Source organism: Aplidium turbinatum, chromosome 2 (genome assembly GCF_918807975.1).
Source record: "Aplidium turbinatum chromosome 2, kaAplTurb1.1, whole genome shotgun sequence".
In the NCBI taxonomy this organism is placed as follows: Eukaryota; Metazoa; Chordata; class Ascidiacea; order Aplousobranchia; family Polyclinidae; genus Aplidium; species Aplidium turbinatum.
This window is the reverse complement of record NC_137473.1, coordinates 8,473,228-8,490,992: the sequence shown is the minus strand read 5'-3', so window position 1 is coordinate 8,490,992 and position 17,765 is coordinate 8,473,228. Positions and strand designations below refer to the sequence as shown.

Sequence of the window (17,765 nt, the reverse complement as noted above, 5' to 3'; positions counted from 1 at the left end):
GTCTTTCTATTAGAGTACAAGGTTTAGTTGTTTATTGTTCCAAAATCTTGCTTTTTCGAGCTACCTCTTTCAGGATTCCTTTTTTCTGCAAGCATCCCATGTACTTTGCTGCCACGTTCAATCGACGCTCTTGTTCAATTAACTCCACCTAACGGTACAACAATATCATAATTACAATAAATCCGATTTATCGACTGTATATTGTGACGTAAGCAGTTCTGTTTGGGGAAAAAAGAGGAAAATCCATCCAATTACTCTAGTTAAGAATGTCAGTAATATTCAGTATAGTAGGCTAGATCTTTTATTTGTGATGATTAAAACAAGGAAATGTGTAAGTAACAGCTAGTGCATTGCAACATGGCAGTCAAAAACAAACATGGGGTAAAATGACATACCCCGATCATACTGTATAGGCTATGTACGATTAGAGCAACTAGCATTGCAAAGAAAGTAATAGCAATCAGTGCCGTTAATTTTATATTTTTTGGGGAAAGATCGCTCATTTTCGGATCCGCCACTAAGTAAAATAATTTAGATTCACCCTGCTGTAACTTTCTTTGTCCATTCCAAGCATTTTGTTCCACGAGACTATTAACACCTTCAAGACGTATTCTTCCGCTACGTCAAATAGTTCTTCAAAAGGTGGATTTATCATCAACCGAATTTGCTTCCTCGCCGCCATCGATATACCGATATCCTCCGAAGCGCCTCCAACAATGTATGTGGAATAAATTGTCTGAAACACCAAAAAATAGTCTTCTCTTTTTAACATAAAGCTTTGGTAGAGAGTTTGCTTTGTTGAACCATAGAGAAATAAAACATAGTAACTTTAGCTGGTTTAGCATACTTTATTTCACACAAAATATAACATAATTAAATAAAATAAACTCAAACGTTTTCGACACGTACGTGTGTCCTCATCAGGAATTAAATCTGCAATACATAAAATGAAAAAGCGTATTTGACTATGCACTGTAACTGTAACGACACTCTGGACTGAAAGCACAACCTAGTTTCAGTATCATTTGTTCAGTTTGTGCTTTCAGTCCAGAGTGTCGTTACAGTTACAGTGCATAGTCAAATTTATCTTACGATTTTTCATTTTATGTATTGCAGCTTTAATTCCTGATGAGGACACACGTACGTGTCGAAAACGTTTGAGTTTATTTTATTTAATTGTGTTATATTTTGTGTGAAATAAAGTATGCTAAACCCGCTAAAGTTACTATGTTTTATTTCTCTTTTTAACATGTAGGCTAGCAAATGCCGTAACTGTGCTTGCAGTTGTACAATAAAGCGAGGATTCTGTTTCATGAAACAGGTGGATGCCAAACAGATCACCAATGAAATTGGATATTTTTATTGTTAATTTTGTTGTGATGTCGCATGCCAATAACGTGGTGTAGCCTAAGTCAGTGATTTTTAACTGGTGTTCCGCGAAAGATCGTCAGGCATTCCGCAAAAACAAATTATAGGCTATAGTTTGACTAGTGTTCCATGGAACACCGGTCGAAAATCAAAGTCATAAGAGCTTCGGGTTTGTCTTTTTGCAATTCCTGCTCGAATGTCAACTTTGCGCTCAACTAAACAGACCCAGATACTGTTGGCTACAGAGAAAAACTGAAGTGAATAAATTGTTGTTGTGTTGTTAATGTTATATCATCATTATAAAATTTCGCGTTTTGCAAGATTATTTTAATGCAAAAGTGTAAAGGGCTCAAAAAAGGTTGAAAAACACTGGCCAAAGCTACTTAGTTATAGGATAACAAATCTTCAACTAAACCTTTCACATTTACTCACAAAGCTACACCACTAGGATTCGATTTCAGCGATCAATCTCTAAATGTGTAACTTTCGGAGCGCTAGGTAGTCACTGAGTTAGATTTTTTAACTTTTATTTGCTTTTTAGATTTTTCTTGTCAAAAATCCAATATAATGCAAACATTCTTCAATGGTATGAATGTTTCAGATAACCATAGGATTCAACAACTAAAGTCAGTCACAAATTTCAACTTTCCAAATGAAAGTCTGGTTGGTTCAACCTGCAATTTCTCTTGACGAGAATCTGATTTTCACATAAGATGATATGCATCGATTTTTACCTAAGTATTTGGCGGAAACCTCCTCCTCACCCAAACCCACGCTTCTGCTATCAAACATTTCACTGTGATCACGTAACAACGGAAATAGTCACCTGTGATTTCTTTTCAATGGAGAATTGGTCAATGATATCCTTGTAAAAGAAATGATGATAATCCTGGACATCAAACCAGAAGTGGATGGCGCGAGCCCAAAGCTGTGATCACAAAAAGCAGAGGAGTAAAAATGGAAGCGGGTGTAAATTTAATGAAGCATAATTCTGTAATACTCGTCTTGTACATTAAATTTATTGTCGGCGTCGTTGGAAATCATGTTTCAAATCAGTGTTTTGTTGCTTCCAGCTAACTATTGTGTAACAATAACAAAGCAATGTAAAAAAAAAACATTAATAATAAAAGTTTCCTCTCCTGAGAAGAAGAATTCCTTTATTTATTCATGTTTTTTTTCGACCATCAAAGCATAAAAAAAATCACTTGCCGGTACCCATGCTATGTTATGGCAAGTGAGTTGTTTTCAATATGGAGTGAGTGAATATGAATAACCAGGGCCATTGAGAAGATAATTTGGGCCCGGCCCAAATGAGATCCTCTGCCCCCAAATCAAGACACTTCTTAAAAAAAGGTGTTATCAAAAAAATACCCGGTGGCTTCTTCTATAGTGTTTGGGACCCTTAGAAATGTTACGGCTCCTGAAATCATACCAGGCCCAGGTTCAAAAGTACCTCCTGGACCGCCTGTCAACGTTACTGTATATATGAAGTAAACTTACCGAATTTTTAGAGTTTTCGCAGAATTGAGTGAAAAACCAACCGGCTCTTGTATCGTGGTAGAGCGCCTGCAAATATTGAAAATATCTATGCAATAGCGTGGCTTGAAAGTAGGTCTTTATACAAGAAAACGTGTGAATACCAAACTCCACTGCCGCCGAGATAAAGCTATTGTTTGGGTTTTAAAATACATGTATGAAACCTTAAATGCAATAGAACCCAAATGGATGATTTCTTCATGTCCGTTGCTTACTTGTAACATGCTTTCCATTGCAGGACTACCTTTAACTGTCGAATCCGATGTCATCGATCCCGGTGGTGACGTCACGAGCCGAGTAAATCGAGTCGGTATTTGTTTTCTACGAAGACGACAATAGACAATAAGCTTTGTTTCGCAAGCAATAGACGAGATGTTGATTTCAGATCAAAGCGAATGCCAAATTGCAAATCTTAGGCAACATCCTAATCAGGCCAATAAGCTTCAATGATTTTCCACACTGACTTTACAAGTAGGCTACCAACAATTGCCGACATGCGTTTTAGACAACGTTTGTTTTTGCTAGTTCCGAAGTACAAGTATATATAGATCAGAAGAATCACGTGGTTGAGTCACAAGTCACCAAAACAAAAACAAGTATTAAAAATCAGCCACTGTACTTGTACCTAGGTTTATAGACTTGTAAAAATAGCCAGAGAATTTGCCATAATTTGCTAATCACCACTCTTATACACGGTATGTGCTCAAGGTTGGTTTGGTTGGTTTTTAATCTTTATCATCAGACTGACAAAGCCTTGATAGGTTATTCCTGGTAGTTTCGCATACTTGTAGAGGCTTTTGACGCAGGGCCGGTTACCGAGATTGACAGATTGAAGTTTTCCGATTGTTGTTGCCGCAGAATTATTCCATTCACTAGGTGCCGCTGCACGGAGAGCAGTTCTGAAATGCGTTGCTCAAGCGCACACCCTGAGAGTCGAACCAGCGCCGCTTGATTTTGAGCCGGGCGTGTAACCACTAAGTTAACGGGGCGGACAAAGTATTTTTGAAGTTAAAAAAATTTCCTATAAGAGAACTAACCTTGATTTTGCAGCTGCTGATTTTGTGCGTTCAAATCTTGCCCGTGTTTTTCTGGTTAAAGGACCTGAAAAATGAGATGTGGTTATGAAACCATCTTTATTCCAAATAAATAAAATGACCACAAAAATATTGAAACAAAACAAAACCAATTATTATCAAATATCTGAATGAAGTTACCGGCAGATACAGGTCTTCTTGGTAACAAATTCTTTTGGGGGATGTCCATGCTTAAGGCTGCCACTTTAGATTGCAAGTAACCAGGGATTGGGCTAGGGGTGCTCAGACTTGGAGGAGGGTCGTGCTTTGTCAAGTAGACTTCAGGTTCAGTGTACTGATGATAGTTGCTAACAACGTGACCTTTGCTTGTGGTAAGAGGTTTTCCTTGCTGATGTTCATGCATAAAAAGAAAAAATTGTTAAAGACTAAACTTTACTGTTTACAAAACACTGAAACATATAGTATACTGTAGAAAATGGTTAGATTGTCTGGTCAATCTGAATAACAATAAAAATCAAAACTAAACTTATGTTTAACAAGCGTTTATAAAACTACTGTATGTTGTATTTATTTATAGATCGAAAACGTTTGCTGAGCATGAGTTTAGTTTCTGCATTTTTTTCTCAGTTATAGTTCATAATATTTTCAATATCCTTCCCTAAGAAAAATACGTAAAAATCACAGTAAATTTAACATCATCAGATTTTTTCAATAACTTTTTCTTATTTGCCAAAAACGCAGATTGAGCAACACATTTCAATGCAAAGTAGCAATCAAATATCTTTGAGCTTCTTGAACAAGGAGCTTAATTTTTAGTTCCTATAGTAGTGTACGGAACTATTCTTTTGGGTGTTTACATTGTTTAGAAAGTTTGCGCAGTCACTTTTTATATCACATCGGATTTATTTTGACATAATATGAACAACCATTGAGCAAACTGCAAACTTACTATGTGTTTAAAGCCTGCTGACAAAAATGGACACCTAAAAAATAGTCACCGTGCGCCGCTGGGTTCAACCATCACAAACCATACAAGAAATTTACTTTGATTCTTGGGAGGCATGATTTAGGCCGCAGGGGGAGAAGTGTGATTGTTTTGGGGTTGGGGTGGGACTGTGAAGACGCCGGCCTAAATTCACGCAGTCTATGTTCTTCTGGTTTTACTTCGTCGGAATGTCTATGTGTGACGTACATTTGACGTACTAGAAAGCGTGGAGCCCTGGAAAAGTTTAGACAAAAAGCAATCAATAATATTTCAAGGTTTTTGTCAACATAATAAATAGAAAAACAATTCCTTGAAGTGCTAATTGGTAGCAATAACACATCGTGACCAACTATGTCACCCAATAAAATAAGCAGATAAAATCTTGTACAAATTGTCCGAAGTTTCAAAGCCAAAAAAGACCCAAAGAGGAAAGACGTAAAAGGAAAGGTAATTATTACCCCAGAAGCGGTTGGACCAGTTCAGGATGGGAGACGAAGACGAGAAGACAAACAATGTTTTTTTTTTTCTAATTGTGTTTTCCCGCAGTAAATAAAAGAAAGAAATTTTGTGAGTATTATTTTGCTTAAAATTATTTGAATCCAACCAATATAACAGGAGTGGCTCCGTGATTTCTCTTTGCACTTTGTGGAGGTGATCCAGTGTCCACTGTGTGGCGTGTACGAGCTTGTACTTTTTCAGAACTTCTTTGGGAAGACGTTTGGTGCTTCCGACTTTAAGATAGGATTCTCTGATCTTCTGCAAAAAACTGAAAACAAACAAGAGATGAAGTAAGCGCTTTCATGCGGATGTATACACTCGCCAGTGAACACGTTTTCTTCTAAGATAATAAAAAATTTAAAAGTTAACAGTTCAAACAGAGAAAAACAATCTAAGTATGAGGTGAAAAATATACTCCGAGAAAGTTATCAAACAAGGTAATAGGTATAGGTGTTCTACCTTAGTGGTGTGTTCTTCTTTACACCTCACATTGCCACTTTTAGTAGCCTATAAGATCAAGTAATTTTCAAAATTAGGCTACATTTCTAATTACTTTCACAATTAGGATATATTTTTAACAAAGTTGTTTTATCAATCACATGCACTTCTCCTCTGCCAGCGACGTCTACGCTGGTTGGGGCATGTATCCAGAATGAAGGATGGGCGCATTCCAAAGGACATTCTGTACAGTGAACTTGCCACAGGGAAACGCCCAGTAGGATGACCCGCACTGCGTTACAGAGACGTTTGCAAACGAGACCTGAAGAAAACTGACATAGACCCTGCCGGCTGGGAACTGATCGCAGCAAATCGCAACAGATGGCGCTACGAAGTCAGTGCGGGTCTAGCAAAGGGTCAGTCGAGGCGGAGGAAGCAATTAGAGGAAAGAAGACAAAGAAGAAAAGAGAGACAGCAGCCTCAGAACTCCTCTGATTTCATATGTCCAAACTGTGGACGAGACTGCCACGCCAGGATTGAACTTCAGAGCCATATGAGAAGCTGCCGTACCCAGAGTGCTACCATCATCTGAAAAGATGGAAGGATGCCTACTACTACTACTACTACTTTATCAATCACAAATCTCTTTGGGATATTGCCTATTCACGAGTTGCCTATTCAGCTAGCCTACTCACCATAATGAGCGTACAATGAAGTAAACTGATGTTACTGTGGGTAGGGTATTAATATAATTTAAAAGCCTATAGTTTATTGCCTATTCCTTGCTTGTGAGCCATTTAGCCTAGTTGTTACCTCTGCATTCTGCTTCCTTTGATAGCAAATCGCGTTCTATCGATATCCATCCATAGATGAACTAGTTTCTCCCCGACTGTTGCCTCCAGGAAGGAAAGGAACTTTGAAAAACTTTTCACATCTGAAAAAAAAATTGACAGGAATAATCTAGCAGCCTATATTCAAATATTATATACCACTTGTAAGACAAAGAGTTACTTGCAAACATTCTACAACAACACAAATGTAGATACAAACGATTTGTTTTAGTTTGATGCTGTGGGTTCGCTGTGGTAGTAGCGGTTTGCACTAGCTTTCGAAGCATAGTTCCCTACTCATGTTCCATGACGAATATTTTGTGAAGTAAACAACGATCATGTTGCTAAAAGCGAAACTCAATCGATTGCATTCTATAAAAACTTTTGAGTTTTGGTCACAAAAAAAATGTTCAATAAAAAATGAAGTTTGTTTTCGGTGACTGTCGAACCTGTTCAACTTGGCCAGCCGAAAAACAAAGTATTTTGCTTATTGGAGAAAATAAAATTTGCCACACCGTATACAGATGATACATGAGAAAGTAATTTGGGTTCAATAAGTTAGAACAAGGCTTAATATAAATCTGGGAAGCTATTTAAGAGTTTGTTAATTATCATCTGTTTGTCATGGAACTAAAGTAAAGTTATATGAAAAAAGTAAAATAATCAAATTGAATAAATAAATACAGACAACAATAATGAGGTGGTAAAATAAAAGCACTATTCATTTTTATAAAGTGTTACATTGTAATATTATATATGATGTTAGTTTGACGTACCGTTAAAGTCGTGACGTCTTGTTGACGTGATTGATTCTAATTCGTCGGTTTCATCGGAGAATACCGAATCTGTTTCGTCATCAGGCAGAGTGAGAGCTTTCAGCTAAATAGAAGCAATGCAAAAAAAGTTTTGTTTTTGGAAATACAACTTATTTAAATTGATCAATTCAACAAGACTCTTAAGTTAAGCAACTTTTACAACAGATGTCGCATGCGTTCAATTTTGTTTTCTACGTAAGTCAAGTTACAGGGAGGGAAGTGGATGGTATGTTTAAAACAATGATGGCCGACCAGAGATTCTTGAATATCCTGTTTTATTTGCAATAGCCAAAGTTGAATTTCAAATCAATATCCTGCGTACTTATGTAATTATTTTAATTTACCCCTATAGATAAGCTAACCAGCTTTAAGGCTATCCAGCTACTGGGGATTTAGTCACTCGCCTGGCAGCCCATTAACAAGCAGTCCGGTATGTTCTTCCATTTCGAATGTGGAAACGGATCAAGACCGCATACCTCACAAAGCTGTTTGATTATCTTTATATGTTATTGCATAACAAACATTCCAAACTTTGCAACAGCAATTTTAAAATGAACCACGTATTGATTCTACAGTATGTTTATTTCCAGACAACAAATCAGTCGTATTTTGCATTGATCCAACGTCTGCAGACGTCGAATCAATGTAAAAAAACAACTGATTTGTGGTCAGAGTTGCCCTTTCTTCACTTCGCATCAAAGCTAAAATACGTTGATTATAATGTATTTATGTATTATGTATTTAATGCTGTGAAAATATCTGACCATATTTTTGAAGGTGATTGACTTCTTCACTGGTGATTCCCCCTTTAATGTGACGTCGTCAGATGCTTTTGTCGTAGCAGATCTAAAAAAAAAATCCTTGCAATTAAAACAAGAATAAGTTGGCAGCATTGCATAAGGTAGATAGCAAACACTCCGTGCACTGAAAACTGAGACTTACCCAAACGACAAGTCAGCCGTTGTTTACATTATTACATTTTAGCAATTGCACAATGACCGATTATTACATTTTAGCAATTGCATATTACAATGACCAAGAGTTGAAATCGACTGAACGGTTGATGAAGATGAGTACTAGGCAGGCTTGGTGTTAAAAATGACTGATTTACTGTCTGGGTAAAAGCGAAGTTTCAGTTGAAAATAAAGCTTGGAACACTCTGTCGTGTGTTTCTGAGCACGGCGGACTGTTCTTCAAGCATTCTACTCAGTTAATTATTGCCTTATTTTCTACACGCTTTGGTTCTACGCTTTCTTCAACATTTTATTCGTTCAGTTCTGTTATTGCAGCATTGTGTAATAAAGCTTAATGCAGACTGTTATACAAGTGTATTAAATTCACTTCACACTCCTTTTAAATAACAATGAAAATGTGTTGAACGGTTTTAAACTAAGTAGGCTCCTGGAGAGATAAGATTCGATCGTTTGCTCAAACCTTGTGTGCAGAAAAACAAAAAACTTTTATTGTAAATCAGGGTAAATCAATATCAATAGTTACCAGATCAGCATTAAGTTTCAAATAGAGGTTAAACTAGGTGATCAATGAAGAATTTTAGTGGCATGTGGAAACGCTTATCAAAATTTCAGTTTATTGTTTCTGTGACGTTTTTTTCAAAAAAACTATTATTGAAATAATGTTTGAAAACTGTACTAATAAAAGTTACTTAATATCATAAAATTGATTTTTAATTAAAATTTTATTTTAAACGGACCTTAAAATACATCTAGATTTTTTGATGATGGTTTCATAAAAGCCGAAAACGTTCAACAATTTTTTTTTGGGTTTAGAATTAATGTTAACATTCTAAATGTGGCTTAGTTTTACACCTGTAAGGCCTAGTTGTAGTTATAAACTTGTAATTTTTGTATTGTCTTACCTTGTAGTTCTGGTTGACTGCCTAGAGAATGCACTTCGTTCTTCCAAGACTCTTTCTTCGTGCTCAAGAATTGCCTCGGAAAACAACTGTTGAACAATTATCACGAATCAACTTTTTTAAACTCATTGGTTGACTGGGTAGGTTCGATTCCAGTTCAAGTCGTAATAGAAATATTAATGATTATACTAAAGGTTTTTCTTCCGTTGAACCAAAATACAAACAAGTTTTGAAGCTTTTTTTTCAGAATAGTTTTGTGCTGATCGTATCAAAAGTCCATTTAAATTACGCTACTTTTTTCTTAATCCCGATCACATAACAAACCATTAGCCTACATAATCGCTTTTTAAAAGACAATTTAAAATCTATTTTGATAAATCAAATAAATAGAATGACGAGGAAGAGCTTACAAGATTTTACGAAGTAATGAAAAAGTTTTGGTGAGCACAATAACCACCAATTCAAGGTTCACAGTGTGAAGTATCCTGCAATGTATATTGATGATGTCTTCCTTACGTTTGAATCCAGCCTGCTCAATGGCGCTCCACCGGGCGAAACAGGAACTATGGCATCGAGATTTGCGACTTGATCTATATTTTTGGGGTCGAGATTAGGGGAAAGAGTTTGAAACGCCTTCTTGATGATGAGAGACACTAGAACCGACGCGTAGGAAGAAACGTCTCTTATTTCGAAGGAATAACTTTCTAAAAATAAAATTCAAATACAGCACATGCAAATGATATCTTCAAATGTTTTCGACTCCCTTGAAAAGATTTCTTGCCCTAAAATCATTCCTCATCAAGGTCTTAAAAGTTCCTCCTGGACGCCCTGTCAACTTTGTCAACACCAATCAGGGCCATTTAGAAAATAACTTTATCCCGGTACCAGTGAGATTTTCGGGCCCCTAAATCAAAACACTTCTAAGAAAAATGCACCAGGTTATATCCAAACAACACTTAAAGCGTCGTCAATCTTCCGGACCCCTTGAAAAGGTTCCATGCTCTAAAATCACCCCGGACCAGAGTCCAAAACGTAGCCTACCTCACAGCCACCCTGGCAACTTCACTGCTAAGCAGGCATAACCTGCAACTAAGTTGATGTCAATTTGTATGATGGAATGGTGAGGACATCTGTCCGATGACTGAAAGAAAGTCGGTTGGATAATTAGTAGGAGCGCGAGATCATGTTTTTGTTAAGACACTTAACTTAAATGGAAGACATTTAGTCTTCATTTCTAGATGTAGTCTAAATCTAAGTCTAGATTTAATTACAAATAAATGTAAGCATAAATTGATACTGTGGAACGCTGAAACCCATTTCATCACAATAGCTTCCTACTTTCAGGTACTTCCCCTTTGTTTGTTTCTTCTATTATCTCATCGCTTTCACTTCCCACTCCCTGGTCGCTGTCGTCATCAGAAAGCTGAGGATCAATTTTAACCACGTGACCAACTGCAAATCGACAAAAAAATCAAAAAAACTAAAATTAGAGGATTCAAGCCTCACCAGAAGCTTAACTAAAATCACATTTTTTCCTAATTTCCTAAGCGACATGATCTAAAGAGGGCTATGGTATCACCAAAAAAACGGTAGTAATTTTCTGTGAAATGCAAAAGCTGTTCTTTGTTTTTAAATTTGAACTTTCGCATGTAGGCAATACCTTCTCTATCAAACTCTTACTCCAGAGCGATGTACTGTATATAGGTCGCCATGCCTTATTCATACATAATTTAAATTCAAGTACTGTACCTTAAAGTAAATCTATTCATTGTATTTTATTTTATTACCTTTGGTCCCGGATTGAACTGGAAGAGGAACAACTCTAGCAGCTTCCTCATCTCTGAACGGGAAAGATGTCGGAGTAGAGGAAGAAAAAACGACGGAGGATTCAGAAAGAAGTTGTTTTGATGATACTTCCTGAACGTACATCAGCAACATCGTTAGTAGGAATAATTTTATTGCAAAAAAAAACAGACTTTGCCTTGGCAAGTAATGATTGAAAAAAAAAACAAAGCAAAGTACATTTTAAAATCAAACAGTCCGCCCCGATAGGCTGATAGCTCAGTTGGTTAGCGCGTGACTTCGTGAACGAAGAAGCTTCAAGATCAAGCGGCGATGGTTCGACTCTCGGGGGTGTGCCCTTGAGCAACGCATTCTAAGGACTGCTATCCATGCAGCTGCACCTAATGGATGGAATAATTCCAACTAATAGCAAAGTACGTTAATCAAACCATCAATTTTATCTTAGGGATTGTTCGATTCTGGTTAAACACTTAGTTATTATCGCTTGACGTCACATCACTTTGCATTAGACAAATAAAATCGAATCCCTAACCGGATATTGAGAGTTAAGATATTCATCCGCGTCGTCAGCAACATCATTGCGGAAACTCTGGACGCTCATCGGTCGAGATGAACTTTCTCTCTTCGAAGGTCTTGGTGTTACCTTGGCAACCGATGATATAGGACGCGAGGCGCCGTTAGCGGATGCAAGAGACGTGCTTTCAACCTGAAAATGTAAATTGAAAAAAAAATAACTCCTGATCTGGATGTGTTGTCCTGGTAGTGGCGGATGATGTGTACCTGTTTCGCAACAGTGAACCATTCTTTTGACTGTGACGTCGACATTGATCCCATTGTAACTTTGAGAAGCTGCATCAATTCAGCTTCTTCATCAACAGGTGTCGGAGGCCTTGTCTCCTATAACAAAAAGCAATAACATGTTATTGTTAATGTTAGTTAAAAACTTTCCGTTCAAATTTTCACCGCACAGCTTCTGTTTACATAGCAATGGCAATGCGTAAACCGTAGTGAAGTGTATGAGTCTATAATTTCAGAAAAAGTAACTGCTTTTGTATTTATGTTAAATTTTGCTTTAAATCAACTTTAAATCTCCTCACCTGCTTTGGCTTGTACCACGGCCTGTAGCTCCGGTTGACGGTTAACTTTATACCACTTCGACTTGTCTCAATTTGTGAAAGAAGTTTTGCTAACCTGCATGTGAAGATTTGGGCTATGTTATTTATGACCAAAATAAGATATCAGTCTGGCACATTTTCTGTGCCTCATGAAAAAAAGCGCATCTTTAAAAGAAGATCGAGCTCAGTTTGGTAAAGCTTAACTTATAAGTTTTATTACTTTTTAAACACATTTTTCATTTAGCTTAAATTGTACAATAGCCATAATGATGTTACCTATATTGCCACTGAGAGGCCTGCTATCTTTAATTTTCTAAGTTCTTCCTTCCTTCTACATGGTGAATCTTATGTGTCATTTGGTTACTCAGTATTACGTCACACTGCATGTACGGTGTATTTATTACGTATATACTACGAATGTATTTGGTCGCTGGGTTTGGCACTCACCGATACTCCATGTATAGATCGCTTTTGAAGAAGGTAGGAAGCCTGTTCTCCTTGATCCATTGGATTCCCTGCTCTTTGTCCAAGCACTGTGCGGTCATAAACGTATAAATGAATGATCATTATGACCAACAGACAATATTCAGATAACTATGAACTATCTCAGAGGCCTTGTGACATCTATTTCGTTGTTTCGATAAACATTCCAGCCAGCAATTTAAACTTTCTTACATTGATTTTACGTCCGCAGACGTTACACCAATGAAAAAGACAGCTAAAATACTGGTTGGGATATTTAAAACTAAGCAACACCACCGTTGTATTGAATCAACACAAAAGGCAAATGTAGTTCAGTTAATAAAACGTGTGTTTCTGGATAATCTTCACATCTTTCAATAAAATTAAAACGTTTTGGTAAAAAAAAAAACAGGCTTAAAAACTGGGTTTTAGGAATTTTATTAAAATTGCATTTTGGAAAATTACTCTACACACTTTATAAAAGATTTAAGCAAACTTTTAAAAACGACAGCATCACTTGGCTTTGGCGACAACTCTTATGACGTCACATATTCAGAGGCAACTCTTATGGCATCACATCTTCAGGGGCAGTTCTTGCGAAGTCACATCTTTGGTGGCAACTCTTGCGACGACTCACCTTCACGCTGAAGCTTGTTTTAATCTCTTCTTCCTCTTCTTCTTTATTTTCGTAGTGAGGGAGCCTCAAGGGGGGCTTGGCTACGGCGTTCTGGGAAATTAAACAATCGCTATTCGGTCAAACGATGTCGATTGTACGATCAAGTGGTTAAAAGCTTCTGACAGAGCAAGGATTCGACACTCTTGCAGACCGATGAATAGATGCCGGCTCATGTATAGCCTATATCCCGTTGCATTGATTTTTTAACAGGATTTCTCATATTCGACAGCAAAACGGTTGGAACGCCTCGTCAATTCAATCAAAAATTAAAGAATCCTAAATATAGATAGGATACTAAACCCATGTTCAGCAAACGTTTCGAAAACTATGCTTTATTCATCTTTAGTTCTAGAATATATTACTATTTATAGAATATATTACAAATTATGGTAATCCGCTATAGCACTGAAGATAAAAACAGTTGTTTTCGAAATGTTTTCTAAACATGAGTTTAGACTGTGGGATCTGCATTTCGAGCTCTAAATTTTTTTTATTAGATTTACATATCCACATGTGCAACAAACAGGTAAACTTAACAGCAACGTGTACTCAACAAAATATACGAAACAGCGTTTAGGGAGATGCAAGTAGTTTTTTATTTTTAAAACGTCATAAATATGAACTTGCTTTGTAAATGAAAACGAATTTATTTTCACATGAGTCAGTGCAATCATAAACATCTAAAAATCAATTTCGATCAGCTAGCAGCTAGATCATCTTCAGTTAAGCTTATTCAAATTACTTTGTAAATGGCGCTTTTGGGTGTTTGCGCTCTTGACAACGCTTTTATCTTGTCAGCCAGTTGGTTTCTGACTGGAGACAGCACTTCAAATCCTCCCGTATCCGGATTGAACCGGAGAGGTTCAGGAAAGCTCTAAAATAAAGCAATGTTAATTACAATGCAACGTCGTAAAATAGAAAAGTCGATTTCAAGTCATTTCTGTATAAAGTAAAAATAACAATGTGCGATGGATGCAGCGCTACATACAGTAAAAACATAGAGATGCATTGTTTTTAACGCTTTACAAAGACAGTTTCACAGTGTCATATATTTGCTGATTTGTCACAACGTCATGTTTTTGTTGAAAGCTTTTGAAAAAATACATATTGAGTTACCAGATTTGGAGTAAAAATCTACCAAAGTTATTTATTGAGTTTGTTAAAAATAAAAGCGGCACAAGTTTGGCATCGATTTGAAGACGCACAAGATTACAGTTTTCGAGTGGGCGACTGGGCGTATGTAGAAATTCTCTTTCAAATTAAGGAGACAAAGACACGACCACCCTGTCTGGGTCTACTACTTGCTTGATCTTTTAGTACTTGGCTCTACTCTGGAAACGTTGGTATCACTTTTTAAATTAGTTTAAATTTTCAAGCGAAGTAGGTACAAATGTCAGTTCAAATAGTGAATGGAATAATTTGCCGGCAACAAGACTGCAACAATCAAAAAACTTCACTCTGTCAATCTCGGTAACCGCCCTGGGTCAAGAGCCTCTACAAGTATGCGAAACTACCAGGAATAACCGATCGAGGCTTTATCAGTCCGAGGATAAAGATTCAAAACCAACCAAACAAACTTTCCCCTGAGCATTGATACATTATGAATGAAATTCAAGTTCATAAAAACGCAACCATTCGGTCTATTCCTGGTTTGTCAACCTGGATTGCAAAAATGCTCGGTTGAAACTTCATTAAAAAAATTATAGCAATTTCTTCACTGCAAAACCAAAAGAAAGTGATAAATTTACAGGCAATTGAAGGAAATGATTGAAGTAGTCCAGGAAAAGATCATCCGTTGCCAGAAATTCCTCCTGAAAAATATAATAATAAAGCTGTTTGACTGAACAGCCAATGCGGAAACTGCGATCACAAATGCAGCACACCAAACAACAGGGAAAAGCAAAGGCACATGCAGTCATAGAGTCAGCTGCCATCATTATTTTTGGCATGCCATTTAACGTCTTGCCGATACACAGCCGCGTGCTCTGGTGCGGTGTTGAACCGAGATCTTTTGAGCCTTGCGCAGACGTTCTCACTACTTGGCTAGGCAGTCGACAAAACATTTCAGTTTGATAATTGGCAAAATTTGTACAAAGAAGGTAGGTGAGTTCAATCATTAGAAACAGTCATGATTGCAGGCCAAATGAAGAGAGCGTCTAATCAAGATTCGAAAGATTAATTAATTATCGGCTCGGACCTTTTCGAGATCACGTAGCAATGTTTTCACTCTTATTTTTATGCTTGAAAGTTTCTTTTTTTCATTAATTTGAAATGCGACAGAAGTTTAAAAAAAAAATGAAAAAACAAACAAAGCATTGCACAAGCTGCTTCGACTACTTTTTTCTCAAATCTTTACAAAACTGACCTCCTTCTAATGTACTAAAGTTACTTTTTATTTAAAGCAATTACAGTCGCACAAGTAACTTGGAAATCTAGCAACAAAACGAAAAAGGTCATCATCTTCATATGATATCATATAAGGCGTTACTTGTTTCATCATCATTAAACAGAAAGCTCATACTTACAAAATCATCCACTTGAGGACGAGGAGGATCTATAGAACAAAACAAAAGGCCAAGTAAACAAGTGTTGAGGTCACAATATAATAATAATATATGACGTCACAATCGGAATAGTATCAATTAAATTTATTGAAGTTAATTTTCATTTTTGATTCGTGCTAGACATAACAAAGGTAGAAGAGAACGCCTCATAGTTATAGGCAGGGCCCGATTAACCATGACGCACAGGCCTCAGCTCCCCTGGTTGTGGGTGTGGGGCCCCAATTTTTTTTTATATTAGTACCGTAGGCGTCGGTAGTGAAAGTTGTTGACAAGTTACAATAATAATGTATCACGCAACGTAATAGCCACAGAACACGATTGTCAATACCTGTTGTAATAATCTTTTCTGGCATTTTGTTTCTATGTTTTTCACCGCAAGATCAACCCAACTTTCACTTTCACATAACCAGCATCAATAACCCTGACGTCCTATAACCTGTATATTTAACAATCAATATTTATTAGCTATCATCGTGTAAAATTGTTTGTTTTGCAACAATAGAGCGGAAAAGTTAACAATAGAAAATTTGAAAAGCCATGGCAACACTTCAGATCGTTTGAGGATATCAAGAATCGGACAAAACCGCTGAAATGAACAAAATAAAACTTAGAATTTATAAACTCAAACTTTGGCCTGCTTGGTTTAAAAACATGGAAAATCTTGGCTGAAAACGACGACATTGAAGTGTTATCATAATAATATTATGGTGCTATTTATTGTCGCTCTACAACAGCCAAGGTCTTTTAGCGACATGGTTTATTTATATTTTATATCCGGTTCACGATATCACCACATTATTACCCGACTCATCCTCACTGCGCTATGCAAGAAAGAACGCAATCGGACCGTTTTTAAAATCTTCGGTCTTACCCGGCCTGGAATCGATCTCAGATCTACCAGCACCAGAGCCGAAGGCGACAACCACTCTGCCACTCAACTGGTAAAAAAGTGAAATGTGTAGTAGACTGTAGAAAATCGGATATCATTTGAAACAATTGGAAAAAATTGAACTACCCAGCTAGCAAATCACTTTTTTACAATCAATGAAGAAAAGGATTGATTTGCTGGCTGGGTATAAATTGTGTTGGCGATTAATTTCTTTGAAACGAATCCATGTCCATTGTCCAAGTTTTTTTGCCTCAAACGTCAAAGAATAAATTTAAGCTTTCCACCTTTAACTCTGAAAAAATGCACAAGGCGGTAGACATTCAGCTGGTAGCCTGATATGTAACTGTTTCGTTGATCTAACGTCGACGCATTCGCAGAACACGTCGAAAAAAGCAATGTTGGCTTGGTTGTCTTGTTTGTTGATGTGATTTATTATCTCACAACCTTTCTTAAAAAACGAAGCCGAAGGAATTCTTTGAGTCGGTCTTCGTCGCTTTTACACAGCGAATGTCCATGGTTTTACAATTAAACTTCTTTAAGCTTCTTATCGATGTAAATTCTTCAATCTTCAGATAGTGAAAAACAAAAATTCGACAACGACAGCCGACTGTGTAGTGCTGCTGCGCTTGTCATTCCAACCAGCAACATATGTTCTTTTTACATTGATTCAACGTGTTCAGACATTAAAAACACGTTAAAACGTGAAAAAAGATTTTTTTTTCTAACTTGGTAGGCATCATCATTCCGCTGATCAAGCGGTGATGACTGTTAGCAGGGGTTGCTCCATTCCATGCCCTGCCTTGAACTAGCAAGAGATTTTTATGCAAATGGTGGAGCTGATGTGCAAAGACAGACTTTCTGTCAACGCGATTCGCACAG

The 17,765-nt window shown here is 37.0% G+C and overlaps 1 protein-coding gene across 1 annotated transcript in view; it reads right to left on the bottom strand.

Moving 5' to 3' along the window:
* LOC145764497 (regulator of G-protein signaling 22-like) overlaps positions 1 to 16,429 on the bottom strand; it is a 31,760-nt gene extending 15,331 nt beyond the window's left edge. The window contains exons 1-25 of the mRNA XM_082576113.1: positions 16,326 to 16,429; positions 15,959 to 15,987; positions 15,182 to 15,244; positions 14,176 to 14,307; positions 13,395 to 13,484; positions 12,743 to 12,828; positions 12,278 to 12,371; positions 11,961 to 12,077; positions 11,692 to 11,886; positions 11,165 to 11,294; positions 10,716 to 10,829; positions 9,894 to 10,081; positions 9,381 to 9,466; positions 8,269 to 8,350; positions 7,466 to 7,568; positions 6,673 to 6,793; positions 5,528 to 5,689; positions 4,983 to 5,157; positions 4,119 to 4,326; positions 3,942 to 4,005; positions 3,120 to 3,225; positions 2,869 to 2,934; positions 2,195 to 2,296; positions 542 to 736; positions 65 to 148 (exon numbers count right to left, since the gene is read on the bottom strand). Of these exons, the coding sequence (XP_082432239.1) occupies positions 65 to 148; positions 542 to 736; positions 2,195 to 2,296; positions 2,869 to 2,934; positions 3,120 to 3,225; positions 3,942 to 4,005; positions 4,119 to 4,326; positions 4,983 to 5,157; positions 5,528 to 5,689; positions 6,673 to 6,793; positions 7,466 to 7,568; positions 8,269 to 8,350; positions 9,381 to 9,466; positions 9,894 to 10,081; positions 10,716 to 10,829; positions 11,165 to 11,294; positions 11,692 to 11,886; positions 11,961 to 12,077; positions 12,278 to 12,371; positions 12,743 to 12,828; positions 13,395 to 13,484; positions 14,176 to 14,307; positions 15,182 to 15,244; positions 15,959 to 15,987; positions 16,326 to 16,350 (2,817 nt within the window). The 5' untranslated portion in view covers positions 16,351 to 16,429. The remainder of the gene's footprint in view (positions 1 to 64; positions 149 to 541; positions 737 to 2,194; positions 2,297 to 2,868; positions 2,935 to 3,119; positions 3,226 to 3,941; positions 4,006 to 4,118; positions 4,327 to 4,982; positions 5,158 to 5,527; positions 5,690 to 6,672; positions 6,794 to 7,465; positions 7,569 to 8,268; positions 8,351 to 9,380; positions 9,467 to 9,893; positions 10,082 to 10,715; positions 10,830 to 11,164; positions 11,295 to 11,691; positions 11,887 to 11,960; positions 12,078 to 12,277; positions 12,372 to 12,742; positions 12,829 to 13,394; positions 13,485 to 14,175; positions 14,308 to 15,181; positions 15,245 to 15,958; positions 15,988 to 16,325) is intronic.
* Between the last annotated feature and the right edge of the window lie 1,336 nt (positions 16,430 to 17,765).